The sequence below is a fragment of the Talpa occidentalis genome, unplaced genomic scaffold (genome assembly GCF_014898055.3).
Source record: "Talpa occidentalis isolate TD23 unplaced genomic scaffold, MPIMG_talOcc4v2.1 talOcc4.3, whole genome shotgun sequence".
Classification (NCBI taxonomy): domain Eukaryota; kingdom Metazoa; phylum Chordata; class Mammalia; order Eulipotyphla; family Talpidae; genus Talpa; species Talpa occidentalis.
In genome coordinates this window covers 9,800,317-9,814,155 of record NW_023603184.1, presented here as the reverse complement: position 1 = coordinate 9,814,155, position 13,839 = coordinate 9,800,317, and the positions used below count along the sequence as shown (strand labels likewise).

Here is a 13,839-nt window from a genome sequence, read left to right as displayed (position 1 = left end):
TAGTTAATAATTTCCCATGTTTCAGTAAAATTTATTCTAAAAATGCCTCTTCTTTTCTCTTACTCATGTAAAATACCCTTCTGTTATCAAGATCCATATTCAGAACTTGAGAACAGAATGAGATCTCAAGGAATATCTGGACTTTTAACTTTTTGATTATAATGCCCAAGAGTAATCATGGGCTACCAACATTTTCTTCCTCAAAAAAGAAAAAAAAAACTAATATTCCAAGATCAAATCAACTGTTTAATGTTTGGAAAAAGATTATACTCAATTGCAAAATATTCAGAATATGAGGGGACATAGTTAATGACCCTACATGAGGGTCTCTGTGTGAGAATTAAACCAGATCCTTCTACTCTCTACCAAAGCAATTGTATTTGTTCATATTCAGAGTTTAGGAGCTTTTGATGACAGCTGGCAAAATAAGTAATATTTCTGAATAGAAAAAAATAAAGAATCTTCTTTCTAAAGCTTCCTGATGTCTCCTGAAAACAACTACATCCATTAAGTAGGAAAATATATATACTAAAATTATCATCATGCTACCTTAATTTGATTAATTATAAATGACATATTTTTGTCACACATGAGCACTTAGAAATACTGCCAGTTGGTTGCCTTTAGATATATAAAAAATAACGATGAACATAGAACTGTGTTTTGCTGCAATGATGTACCAGATGTTTAAACAGTCACCTGGGCTTTATACTCATCCAAGGATGTCCAGAGTTTGTGATAGTGTCTAACACAACACTGTAATTACTATACAGAGGGGTCAAAAGCCAAGAATATTATGCATAGCAAATATAGACACAACTAATTATGAAACATCTAGAATTCACTTTAGAGTCTTTTACAGCACTTTTACAGCACTTCATCCTCCCACCCCAAAACCTACTGGATGGTGTTAGAAGAATTTCTAAATTTATTGTGGGAATCAAGTTGTTTTAACAAATCTTTGATAATTTTCCCCTAATATTCATTAGGATGATTACAATCTCCTATGGAACTCTATTGTATGTTTTAGTTTCTAATTCAACCCTTTTAGCTCAAACTCACCTTTCATTCTACTTAGTAGAATTTGTCTAATAACCACTCAGCTCACCGTCAAGGAGGATTTTGTAAAGGAACTACTACAAGTGCAAAATGAAAGGCGGAACAAGGTCCAAAAAGAGAGACTGGTGAGCACAATGAAGACAGGGCAGGATTATTTTTCCCTCTTGATATATACCACTCTTTATGCTAACACTCTCTTGCCATGTAGAGATATTCCTTGTTTTGTTTTGTTTTGGTGGAATCTGCAGCTTGGGAATATATTAGCTACATTTGATACTGAAGAACTTGACCAAAGACAGTCAACATGTGTTTTTTGCTTTTCTCAGGTCTTCTCTGCAGTGAAAGTCAATGTGAACTGTGTTCCTAAGGGAGGTGATGAATGAGGGATGACAAGTCCAATAGAGAATCAGTGATTGAAAAGTAGAAGCAAGGGTCAGTATGGTCTCATTCATTTGCTATTCATTCCTCCCATTTCTCTGAGCTCCTTTGCTAGTAATGACTGGGTTTTCACCCAGAGTGTAGTGTGAGTGTCAAAGCTGCTCATTCGTTAGGGATGCTTGGCCAACCCTTGTTTCCTCAACAGGGTAATGGCAGGTAATAAGAGGGTGCATTTTCACTTTGCTTCACATCGCTGAAGATATAAATCATACACAAAATATATTAAAACGCTGAGAGGGTCCCAAGGTGCCAATAAACAAGTTCTTTTTTCACTTGGAAGTTAGTGTATGTTCTCATAACTAAAATATCTCTGGGTCCCTAAATTAACATTGATATCTCCTGTGGGCATCCCTCCCTCAGAGCAAACCAATATGCAGATATCTTTATAGTGCTACTGTCTGCCTTAGAGGGATCCAGTGAGCTCTTTCAGAAAAATGAAAGAAACTCTGTATCAAGGAAGTTTTTGTAAAAATGGCAACCTGATATTTTGAGATTTCAGGTTCCCAATGCCCAGCCATTCACATAACTATAAAAGTAGAGATGCCCCCCAACAATAACTTGATATTTCTTAATGATAACTTACATAAGATCATGAATGTTTCAAAGGCAGGAATCAAATCTCATTGATTACATACCCCCAATCCTAAAATAAGTGTAGAAAAATCTTTAATAATGAGTATTGAATTGAACTGAATTTGCTGACAGCACCAAAACGATGTTTTCAACTTTGTTAATTTAGAATACCATCCATTCTGTGGTTGTACATCATCTAGCCAGCAGAAATTTATTTAGGAGACAGTGTATAAATTATGTTGAACTTTCTTCCAAGTGAAACTGAATTTACTTCACAGAACAATTCATTTTAATCTGAGCATTCAACAAGGATAACCCTAATGAGAAGAAAATAATACCATAGCATCTTTGAATATAGACCCAGAATTCAAGCCAAGTAATGAGACAGGACCCCAGGGAGATCATTGTTATTGCCAAAGCTATACCATTTTCTTTCTTAGACAGTAGAAATCTAATTACCTTCAGGTTTCTCACATTTGAGACATATTATAAATGAGTTGTGTCCAGGTACAGAAAAACCAACAATATTTTATTTGTAATCTTATTTTTAGCTTTTGAACTACAAATTCTGGTTCTAGAGTTGTTTAAAAGATCATGGGATTTATAGATGCTCATATGTAAATTAATTGGCTGTTTGTTTACTTCCCCCCCATTTCCATAGAATGGTCTTCCTCATAAATACAGAACAGATCGTTACATGAAAAATATAAGATCTTGTATTTTTCCCTCATCCTCTCTTAAAAATCTATTTCTGACATTGCATTCCCAATTGGTCTACTTCATAAGGGCATGAGGAAAAAAAGGGAAAAAAGAAAAAAAATAGAGAAAGAAAGACAAAATAGACTAGATCTCACCACTAGAATTCACCATAAAAATCTCAAAGTGTAACAGAAATCTTACAAAATTTTCTAGACCAGTTCTTTAGGGAATTGAGATCTCCTATGAAAAATATGGCAATTGGGGATAGCAGGGACAAGATGTGGGAAAATAGTAAATAAGTGCAGCAAAAACAGGTTCTGAGGAATACACATAATTTTGTCTGCTTTAGATCACAATAGAATTTTTAATAAATAAATTTCTTTTCTTTTTTGTTTTTTTTTGTAAAGACACTTTTTTGAAACAGTAGATTTAGCCCAGTCATTTGTGTCATTTTTAATAAACTGTCTTTTTTTGATTGTTTGTTTTCTGTAACTCTGTAAATGTTTTAGATTTGAGTCTCTTGTACATTGTCTTTAGAGTTCATTCGGATCAATAACGGTTCATGCACTGAACTGTGTATTGAATTTATTGTGTTAACTGTTGTTGTGTGGTTGAAGGGAGATTTGTAAGAGTTATAGTGATTTAGGTGCTCATGCTCAATAGCAGGCATGGGCAGGTGGCTTTCCATGGGAGTGTCCCCTGTAATCTCATCATCCACATTAATGATTTCAACAGTCCTTGTTGGAGCATGGTGATTCTGCCGATGGTGCTGCTTCCTCATCTTATAGAAAATGACCAGCATCACTGCAGCCATGAGCGTGATGGCCACAAAACAGCCAATGATGATTTTAGTCGTCTTCATGACCTCATCAATTCCCGGGATTCCACTGTTCATATCAGTCACCGGGATGGTGAATGCTTTTTCTGTCGACCTTGTGCTCTGTGGCGTGAGGGAGGTGGTCACGTTGGTGGTCTCCCAGTCAATCACTGGAGTGGGACCCACGTTGTTGTCTGTGGTCCGTGCCTCATCCTGAGAAGGTTCCATCGTCTCTACTGTGACGGTTGAAAAGTAAGAGAAGGGAGTAGTGGTTGCTGCAGTAACATTCAGGGTGGCTGAAGCAGTGGTATTTCCAACGGAATTACTCACCATACATGTGTACATGCCTGTATCTTGCACAGTAACATTCGTGAAATTTAACGTGCCATCGCTGAGCACAGCTATCCGCACTTTGTACGCCCCATGTGTCATGACCGTTCCGTTGGGAGTAATCCAAGATACGGAGGTCAGGGAGGTGGAGGCCCGGCATTTCAGCTCTGCTGCCATGCCTTCGGTGACATTGAGGTCGGCCGGGGGCTCCACAATCACAGGAGCATAGCAGGTGAAATAATTCTGGTCGAGCTCCCCGATGTACCTCCCTTTCAGATTGGGAGGAGTGTTACACCGGGCACAACAAGCTGTGTTGGAGGGAGCCATGTCTTTTATCCACCAGCTGAGCCACAGTATGTCACAGTTACAGTTCCAAGGGTTGTGATGTAAGTGTATCCGCTCTAGATGATGCAAAGGAGTGAAGAGGTCATGAGGCAGTAATGTCAGATTGTTGTGTGCCAGGTTTATCTCCACTAGTGACTGAAGGTTATCAAAGGCATTCCGTTCAATCACTTGAATCTGGGATTGTATCATCCACAGTTTTTGAAGGTGCATCAACCCCTGGAAGGAGCCAGGCCTGATAGCAGACAAATGATTCCCAGAAAGATCCAGCTCATCTAGCTTTATGAGTGGTGTGAGGTTAGGGATTTCCCGGAGGTTGCACATGGCAAGGTTCAAATACCTCAAGTTGGACAGACCTTCAAAGGCACCTTCTGAGATGTATGAAAGCCTTTTCAATTCCCCTAAGTCTAGTCGGCGCAAAGAAGGGATTCTGTTAAAAGCATAAGAAGGGATGCTTTCAATGGGGTTGTTTCGCAACCAGAGCTCCTTCAGTTTAGACAAATATACAAAAGCTCCATTCGGGATGGTAGTTAGACGATTGTCAAAGAGTTCCAAAGTGTTGAGGTTGGCCAGACCATTGAAGGCCCCGATCTCAATTGTTCTAATATGATTCCTACTCAACTGTAAGATTTCCAGGTGCCTCAAGTGCTTGAAGCTGTTCACTTTGATGATCTGGATTTGGTTCTCATGGAGGTTCAGCAGCCTTGTGTTGGTGGAGATGCCATCCGGAACCTCACGTAGGTTTTTCCGAACGCAGATCACCTTGCTGAACTGGTTGCTGCAGGAGCAGACGGAAGGGCAGGTTTGAGCCCGAACCAGACCAGCCACCACAAGAAGTTGAAGAGCCAGCAGCACCACAAGCAGGGGGTCGAATAGGGCCCTGTTAAACCTAGGACCTATCATTATCTGCTGTGGATGTAAGGTCATCTTGTTCAACATTCATAATTTATCTGGTGTTGGTCCTTTTGGAGTTCAAATTGTCTGCAAAACAATAAGAACAACAACAAAAAAAACTATTAGATCTCCTCCAGCTGTCTTTCTAAAGCGATGTCAGTGACACAATGTGTCAGCTAAAGCCATCATTTCTTAGACTAAGAAAACAAAAACTCTAATGGCTCTTATTGAGCAATGTGGCTCATATTTATAGAGAAATGTTTCTGTACTTCAAATTAGCAGCCATTCACATTCCATATTCCATCAGATGTACAACCACAAAGAAATGAAAAGCGTATAGATGGCCTTAATCAGCACTTACCAACCAAGTGGGACCTGAATGCTTAAGGACCAAAGAGTGCTTAAACATTCAATTCAATGTCCATACCAGACTGGGAAAGTGAGGAAATAGGTTATGGGATTTACCCAACAAACTAAAGCCCCTTTTCGAAATTAGTAATAGTTGACATTTTACTGAGCATTATTCTTTGTGCCTGGGCAGTAGACTTCACAAAAAAATCCTATTTACAAATGGCTGCAAAACAAATGGGACCCAGTATGAAATGAAAATTTGGAATGCCTTGATAGAAATTAAGAATAGCAAATCAGCAATATTAAGGGCATTACGTAACAGTAATAGAACATTAGACCATACATGGGTCCGCCTGAACATGGGATCCATTTCAAGAGTACAGAGGTGAAACCCATGAAGCTGGCCCTGATCCCATAGAAAGCTGACACATTATAGATGTCTATCTATCTATCTATCTATCTATCTATCTATCTATCTATCTATCTATCTATCTGTGTATATATTTAACAATTTCTTTAAAATACCTTCCCTTTGTGATGAACTCAGCTGTAACCGCCGGCAAGCTCCACATACATATGTGGGAGATACACTAAATAGTGACATGCACAAATGTACATAAATATCTAGATACTCTCATCTACCAAATCTCATTATAATTTAGCCAAGTGCTACTTATAGGCAAACATCACACAAATTAAATCATTTCCCATGAAACATAATTTTATTTACAGAAAAGATCTTAGTATAATAGGATTATTATATCTCATATGTCCCTACTCTCACTGATTTTAAATAGACTTGTGGGAAGGGAAATAAATAACTCACTTTCTATATCTCTTCCAGTACAAGGAGAAACCCCAAAGGAGCTTGTATATGGCACCACTCATCTGTCTCATTGTGGATTGGACACCTGTGTGATAACTTCTTTCATCTCAATAAACAGTGTGTGTTGCATGAATCTCTTGGAATTTTCTATAAGGATGGTGGAAGGGGGAGACTCACCACATTCCAATTTAAAAAGACCCTAATTTAGTGCTTACATGACACTTAATTCTTTCTCCAGCTCTCTGAGGCAGAATGGTTTCCTTCCACAGAGCTATCACAGGTCTAGGTTGACTTAATACTGTGATCTAATACTGTGATCTTTTGCCCCTGGGTCTGCTTCCTGGACTAACTTGCACACTCTCAGAGGTAACAGATACTATGTCTGAGGGTCTCTTTTTAGCAAGCTGGCATGATGTTGGCACTACATACAAAGACTGTGGAAAATGTGCAAGGGAGGTAACATCTAATTACAACTCTATGCATGTGTATTGTGATATGCACTGATGCATTTATCATGTTTTTTTTTTTTTCACATTTTTGGAAGCTTTCATATTCAGGATTTCGTTGAATCTGGAGAGATGGCTCCTATAAGGGCTAGTCAATCCCTAGAAATAGTAAAGAACAGACCTGCAAGTATGTTTTATACTCAATGTCCATATCACCACTACCTCTTTCATAGGGTTCTCTCAGGGGTTCAGGCCCACTCTCCCTCTGCCCTAGTCATCCCAGGTAAGTAGGGATAGCCCCTAAGTCCCAGAACCCACTAAAATGATCCACTCCAGTCACTCCTGAGCATGTTTACCCTGTCTTGCCTTGCCTTGCCTTGCCTCAACAACCACAACAAAGTGTCAACTTGCCCATTGCTCCTCTACCTCCCCTGCTAATCCCGCCACACCAGGCTCATCCATTCCTCTCCCCACCTCCCAACCTATGACTCTCTTCAAAATTCTATGGTCTCTCTAAATGCAGGGTGAAATCAGAAATTGACTAGAAACAGCACAGAAATAAAGAGTCATTCTTAATCTGTCACTCACTACCTTTTTTTCTAAAATAGGAAGCAGCAAAAGTAGTCATGTCCACTGGGCAAGAGAGAAGGCTCTGGGGTGAGACTTCCTGAGTTCATCTGCATGCTTGAACCTCTGTGATCTTTTATTTGGGGAAGTCACTTCATTGTTTATACTTCACTTTCTCCATCTCTGAAAGGGAACAGCTTTGCTATCTTCTCAAAAGTCTTTATTAAAGCCCTGTCACAAAATATACATAAAGGCAGGCTCGTGGTAAGCAACAGATAGTAAATGTATATGTTAAAAATAAAGTGATTGAACACTTATATAATATAGGAATAACAGTAATATTTATTATTCAAAGTTAATGTAAGAATTAACTAGCATGAGAGAAATCTGTCATGTAGAATCAAATCTATACAAATATGGAATATTTATATTAACTGCAGAGGACACTTGTCTCCTCTTTTTAAACTCCAGACAATTTTATTTTCTACTTGCCTACTTCAAAGTCTTGTTGCTTTTGCAATTAATGAGATTTCCCATAACTCAGTCCTAAGTAACGATTTATGAATTATAGTTGGTTCAGAACTAATTTATAACCTGCAGCAAATAATGTTTGGTACCTTCCCTGAATGGAATAAACTACCATGAACAAAAATATTTTCTACTTTAAAACCTAAATTATGTTACTTTGTATCAAAAACCACGTTTCAACATCTCTTTCATAAGATGTTTTATCACATCAAAAGGAAATCAATTTAAAGGTATACACTATCCATTACTATGTCATCTAACAGCATTTATTTATAAATGGATCTGTGTGTGGGTTTTGAATTAAACTCTAATACTTTTAGCCTTGTCCCAGAGGATATCCTGACTTTGTCAACAGAGCTTTCTTTTTTCCTTACCTATGCTTCAGTGCGCTGACACAGAAGGAATTACACACAGAACAGTAGCTAATGGGGCTGCTTTATTTAGCACAGTACTGTTGCTCAGTGAGCATAAATTGTGTGTGGACATTGGAATTAGTTTGTAAGTGAGATAGAAGAAAGACACATTTAGTTAAGAACAATTACCCAGTCCCCCCAATAGATACATACACATTCACACTCATATGTATTTGCAGCGAATCTTTTTAAACACTGAGAACCAAAACCTTTTACCCTACACTCAGCCTGCACATGGGGACCTCAAAACCATTCTTTTCCATGTACATAAATTTGACATTGTGTTTTCACTGCCTTTATTAGTGTTTCTATACATTAACATGATGCTGTTCTTCACCATCTTTATTTGGCATCTCTATCTTGTTCTGCGACATTTCTGCCAAAGAAAATAGTTCCACCATTATTATGGGAACAATGTTCAAAGATCCATCCATTCCTTCCTAGAAAGCATCAATGGAGGTTTGTGCTTTAAGAGTCTTTGAACTTCTCACCTCACTTTATAACAATCCTAGATTGCTATTACACAGTTCTGAACTAAGTTCCCTATTGGAGAACATTCTAAAGTTAAACTTGCAGTTCTCAATAAATTCTAGCCTAATCTTCATGACTGTGCATGGGCACTACCGGACTTTGTGAGGGGCTGGTCTAACTTGACATATTGATAATAAGTAATGAACTCAATATTGTCTATCATCAACAGGTTCTATCAATAGTACTCAACTTTCAATACACTAAAGATAAGTCATTCATTTAAAATGTGTCTCTCATTCCCTATTCCCTTACTCGTTCCCTATCCAACATCTTTTTTTTTTTTAAGATTTATTTATTTATACTTACAAGAGCTGGGGTACAAGCCAGAGATGTGGAGGGTGAGAGGATTCACCAGAGACAGAGTGGGGACAGAACAGGCAGACGGATTGAAATACACTGCTGAGGGGAGCAGTGGGCGAGACAGGAGAGGTCTGCTGCACCATGTGGGTTTCTCTCTGGCCGGTCAGGGATTAAACTCATGCTGCAGAGGTTGCGGATTGCTTCATAGTGCGGTGCTTAACCCCTTGTGCCACCAAAGAGGCCCCTTACCCAACACCTTATTTCCTTAGTCTTTCCCAAGAAAACTTGTTCAGGAAAAATTGCCCCACCCTAAATAATAATAATAATAATAATAATAATAACATCAATAACAACACAAAACAATATTATCTGTTTTGGAAGAAATTGACCCAGCCATGATGGGTGAAGAGAAAATGACTGACGCTAGAATGAGACAAACACTTTCTATACAGGGCATGATAATAAAATGTTAGGATTTGTAGGTTGCATGGACTATTGTTGCAAACACTCAACTGTGTCATTAGACCCAGAAAATTAGCCACACACTAAAGGTAAATGAATGGGCATGACTGTGTTCCAATTAAACTGTTTGGGGTCACTGGAACTTGAATTTCAAAGAATTTTCACATTTCAAAATGTTACTTTAAAAAATTTTCCCAACTGGGGCCTCCCTGGTTACACAGGGGTTAAAGACAGCAACATCAAGCTATTGCCAATCACTGCATCACAAGTTGGATCCCCAGCTGGCCAGGGAGCAACCCACATGGTTCAGCAGACCTCTACCAACCCACCCACTGCTCTCCTCAGCAGAGTATTTCAGAAGATCTGCCTGTTCTGCTTCCTACTCTGTCTCTGGCGAATCTTCTCACCCCCACCCCTCTGGCCTACACCCTAGTTCTTATATGCATAAGTAAATAAATAAATAAAATAAGTAAATAAACAAACAAATAAATAAATAAATAAAGTTCCCAACTATTTAAAAATTCAGACACATTCTTAGTTCATAGGGCATATAAAAGAGATGGTGGGTCAATCTATGGAGTAAAGTTTGCTGAGTTTTTGCCTAAATAAACTTTGGTTGTACTCATTCCCATTGTGAGGACTGAACACATGACTCAATTTGGCCAGTGAGATGTGAGGAGAAGGGAACTGAGCATTCTCAGAATCATTTTTTCTCTCTGCAATAAGAAGAAACACATGGGGAAGAAGTTCTTCATTCTGCTTCTGGATATCATTGAGTGTTAGATGTCTAGTGTGGCTGCAGCCACCTTGTGGCCAGGAGAGGGGGCTGCCTGAGGACAAAGGTAATGTCAAAGAAGGAAAAATGGAAAGAAAGAAAAGAATTTATATGTTTGATATTTATGGTAAGTAGGAAAGCAAATGAATTTTGAAATTAATTTCCTTCTGTATTTTCTTACTATGAAAATTAATCAATTCCTTACAGAATGAACAGTTTTTTTTTTGTTTGTTTGTTTGTTTTCTGGCTACCTGTTTTTTTTTTTTTTTTGATGTTTTCATATTTATTCTCTTCTCCCACTCTCTGTCTTGCTCTCTTTTCTCTCTCATCACTTATCCTTCTGCAAACCAATTGCAAAGACAAGACAAATAAGACAGAAAAATTGGGATTCTGAAGTTAGATGGTGAAAAATAAACTGGATGAGTTTACTCCTATGTGGTATACAAAGAAACTGAACAAATGAATGAACTAAATAAAACAAAAACAACTTTTAGAATATAAAACCAAATTAGTGGCCATCAGATGTGAAGGGGGCAAAGGTGGTATGTAAATAGGGCAAAAGGAATCCACTTTATGATGAAGGGTGGAATTGAACTTTGAGCTGTGAACTTAAAGCAGTATATACAGATTTGACTTATAGTGATGCACACCTGAAACTTATATAAAATTATAATGCTATATTACCTCAAAATTATTTTAAAAATCTGATTTCTCATGCCATTATAAACCTGAGACCTGCCAGAGAATCCAACAAGCTGAGGCAACATAATTTCCTTATGGAATAGACTTTCTACTGCTGTCATTTCTCTGGATCTTTGTAAATTTTAAAGAATGCTAGAATATACAGGAAAAGAAAAAAAAAAGTAAATTAAATAACCCACTGCCAAAGGTAGCTCACCTCTCCAAGTTTATTTTAAAAAGATTTCCTATTATAACTCATTTCTCCCAATTTGAAACCTAATTTTAGAGATGTGTTGAGCTTTCTCTAACTATTTTATGAAGGAGTACATGTCTGCAGATTTTCAAGGAAAATAAAATTTTTGTAAATATGTCAGTGGCTGACCCTCTAGGCAAATGTAATGGAAATAATACAACATTTAAATGGCTGTTATCCAAGGATTCAGCCCGTCAAGTCAATAGGCAGATCTTTGGCTAAACATACTGACCTTGTGATGTTTTTAGAAAATGTTATGATTATTTAAAAAATTGAGATTTAAGAGGGAAAATAAAATTACCTGTGTCTGCATTTGCATTTTTCTAGAAGGTTTATCTTGTATAGTAAAAGGACACATGTGTGTAGTGTTTAAAGATGAACTATAATATCATTAGATGAAAAGAAGCAGTGAGTACAAAGAATTAAATATTAAAAAATAAAACAAGAAAAATATTGTGCCCTACATGTTGTTACATACTAGAGATCACAATCAGTATTGTCAAAAGGCTAAACTGTTAAAATCAACATGTGGAGAAGTTTGAACCTATAACCCATGGAACAGATGCAACTTACTTTACCTCCATAAACATAATTGGTGGGGGGGACACTAAGTTGGTTATACCTACTAGAACTTCACAATCTTATTGTTGTTACAATAGTAGAATCGTAGAGTAGTTTGGATTTGCTTCAGGAAAGAGACTTAGCAAGAAATTCGAGATTCTTAAGCTACCAGAAAGTAAGAGGGAGGATGAATAGCAGGGAATGGAAAGGACACAAAGGTTTATGGTAGAAGATCTTGGATGCTCTGGTGGTAGATGTGGTGTGGTAACACACATCTGAGAAGGTGTGAACTTATACCTCTGAATCATGTACCCATGTTACTGCAGTAAAAAAAAACAGAATTTTGAAAAGATTGAAAGATTTAATAAGTAAAAAGAAATATTATCACAAATCTAAAAAAAAGTTAATTTTTGATCACACAGCCCCTTTCACAGTCAACCATATCACCTTATTTAATTTTCATCTTAGTGCTTTTTGTATTTTGATATATTTTTCATCTATTAGGTGTTTACTTTTATCATCACCTGTCTCATCTCAGTGGGGTATTAAATTCCATGGTGAAGAGACTTATCTTCTATTCAGGGGTATTCACCTATAAAAGTACTCATCAAACTTTTTAAACGCGTGAATGAATGTATGGTCAAACTGAGAGAAGCAGGTCATGCATAGTTAAGGCTATAAATTCACTGAAGACCCAAATCATGTCATTAATTGATCCTGGTATTTAATAAAGTTTAACTCTCACAGTAGGAAATTCATCAATTTCTAAAAGGATGCTTATCCAGTTTTTAGTTGTTTTCATAGAAATCATTTCTATGAAGAAAAGCAGGAGAGAACAAAGCAATTTTAAGGTCATTTTACTATCTCTTTTCTATCTTTGGGGTTTTTTTTAGGGATGGTAGTGGAAAGGGACTAGAATGGAGGAGACTTCCCTTTTCTTTCTTTTTTATCTGTTCATAAACAGCCAGACACTATAGCAGCCCTGGTTTAAGTTTGGCCAAACAATGCCCTCTGCTGTATGTGACTAAAATAACATAATTGCCTTGAAAATTCTTTTGTGGAGGATGCTTAAGTTATTTTCCAGATTGACTTCTTCATGTGGCACCCACACATACTTCAGTACTAGGGAGATTTGACTCTGCTTCTATTTTTCTCCATTGGATCAGTGCACTGGGACAGAGAACAAGAATTCCTATAGGAAGCAAGTCAAATCATCTTTAAATTCCCTCTGCAATGGAAGAGGTGCTTGAATATCAAATTCCTGCTTCTGGAACTTATTTGAACGATTCATTAGAAAATCAATTAATTAGAAAAAAAATTTCCTAATTCTTCTTCACAATCCAAAGGAACTAAATGGAATAGACAAGGGGCTCGGAGGGGTCATGGTAGTTCTAAATTTGCCTTAGCAACAAAAGAAGTCCAATCTATTCATGTAAGAAAATCAGACCCAGAAATATAGACAAAGACTCAGCAAGTCTAAAAATAAAATTAATTTGTTTTCCTGCTTGTTTACTCTCACATGATGCAGAAGATAAGATACCTGGCATGAGGTTTCTGGCTGTTTATGAATCCTTTTGATCATATTCACTTTTTGAGATTGATTATTTATGAAGATATGAAATATAGATGACTGACTTGTTTTTTAAATTAAAGGGTGGAATTTGGGGTGTTCAGTGGAATATTTGTATTTTTATCAGCGCCACTTGCTGCATTGGCTTTGTGAAATGCATAACCAAAGAAAAAAGTTTAGAATCTCAAGTTCCATATATATCTACTGCATGATATCTCACTCATCAGGGAATAAAATCAGTGTTCCAATTATCAGAAGTGCATCTGTAACAATGCCTGTCTTTAACTTTGCACTGCTATTTTTTAGTCTGGACCCCTACCAATACATGGGAACTTTGCTTCTTTCCCTCCCATTTTTGTTTTGTCTTATTTTTCAGGTTCAAGACCACCTAATGATTAATAATGCTATTCCTTATCTCCAAAA

General features: G+C 37.2%; 1 protein-coding gene across 14 annotated transcripts in view; it reads right to left on the bottom strand.

Moving 5' to 3' along the window:
- Positions 1–2,128: 2,128 nt before the first annotated feature.
- The window catches only part of LRRC4C (leucine rich repeat containing 4C), a 1,047,300-nt gene continuing 1,035,589 nt past the window's right edge, over positions 2,129–13,839 (bottom strand). For 11 of the 14 annotated variants that reach the window (XM_054699256.1, XM_054699255.1, XM_054699258.1 and 8 more), the window contains one exon: positions 3,164–5,239. In XM_054699256.1, coding sequence (XP_054555231.1) covers positions 3,275–5,197 — 1,923 coding nt within the window. In that variant the 5' untranslated portion in view covers positions 5,198–5,239 and the 3' untranslated portion in view covers positions 3,164–3,274. Of the gene's footprint in view, positions 5,240–7,366; positions 7,386–13,839 lie in introns of those variants that run through there. The other 3 variants (XM_054699264.1, XM_054699259.1, XM_054699263.1) reach the window with 2 other exon arrangements.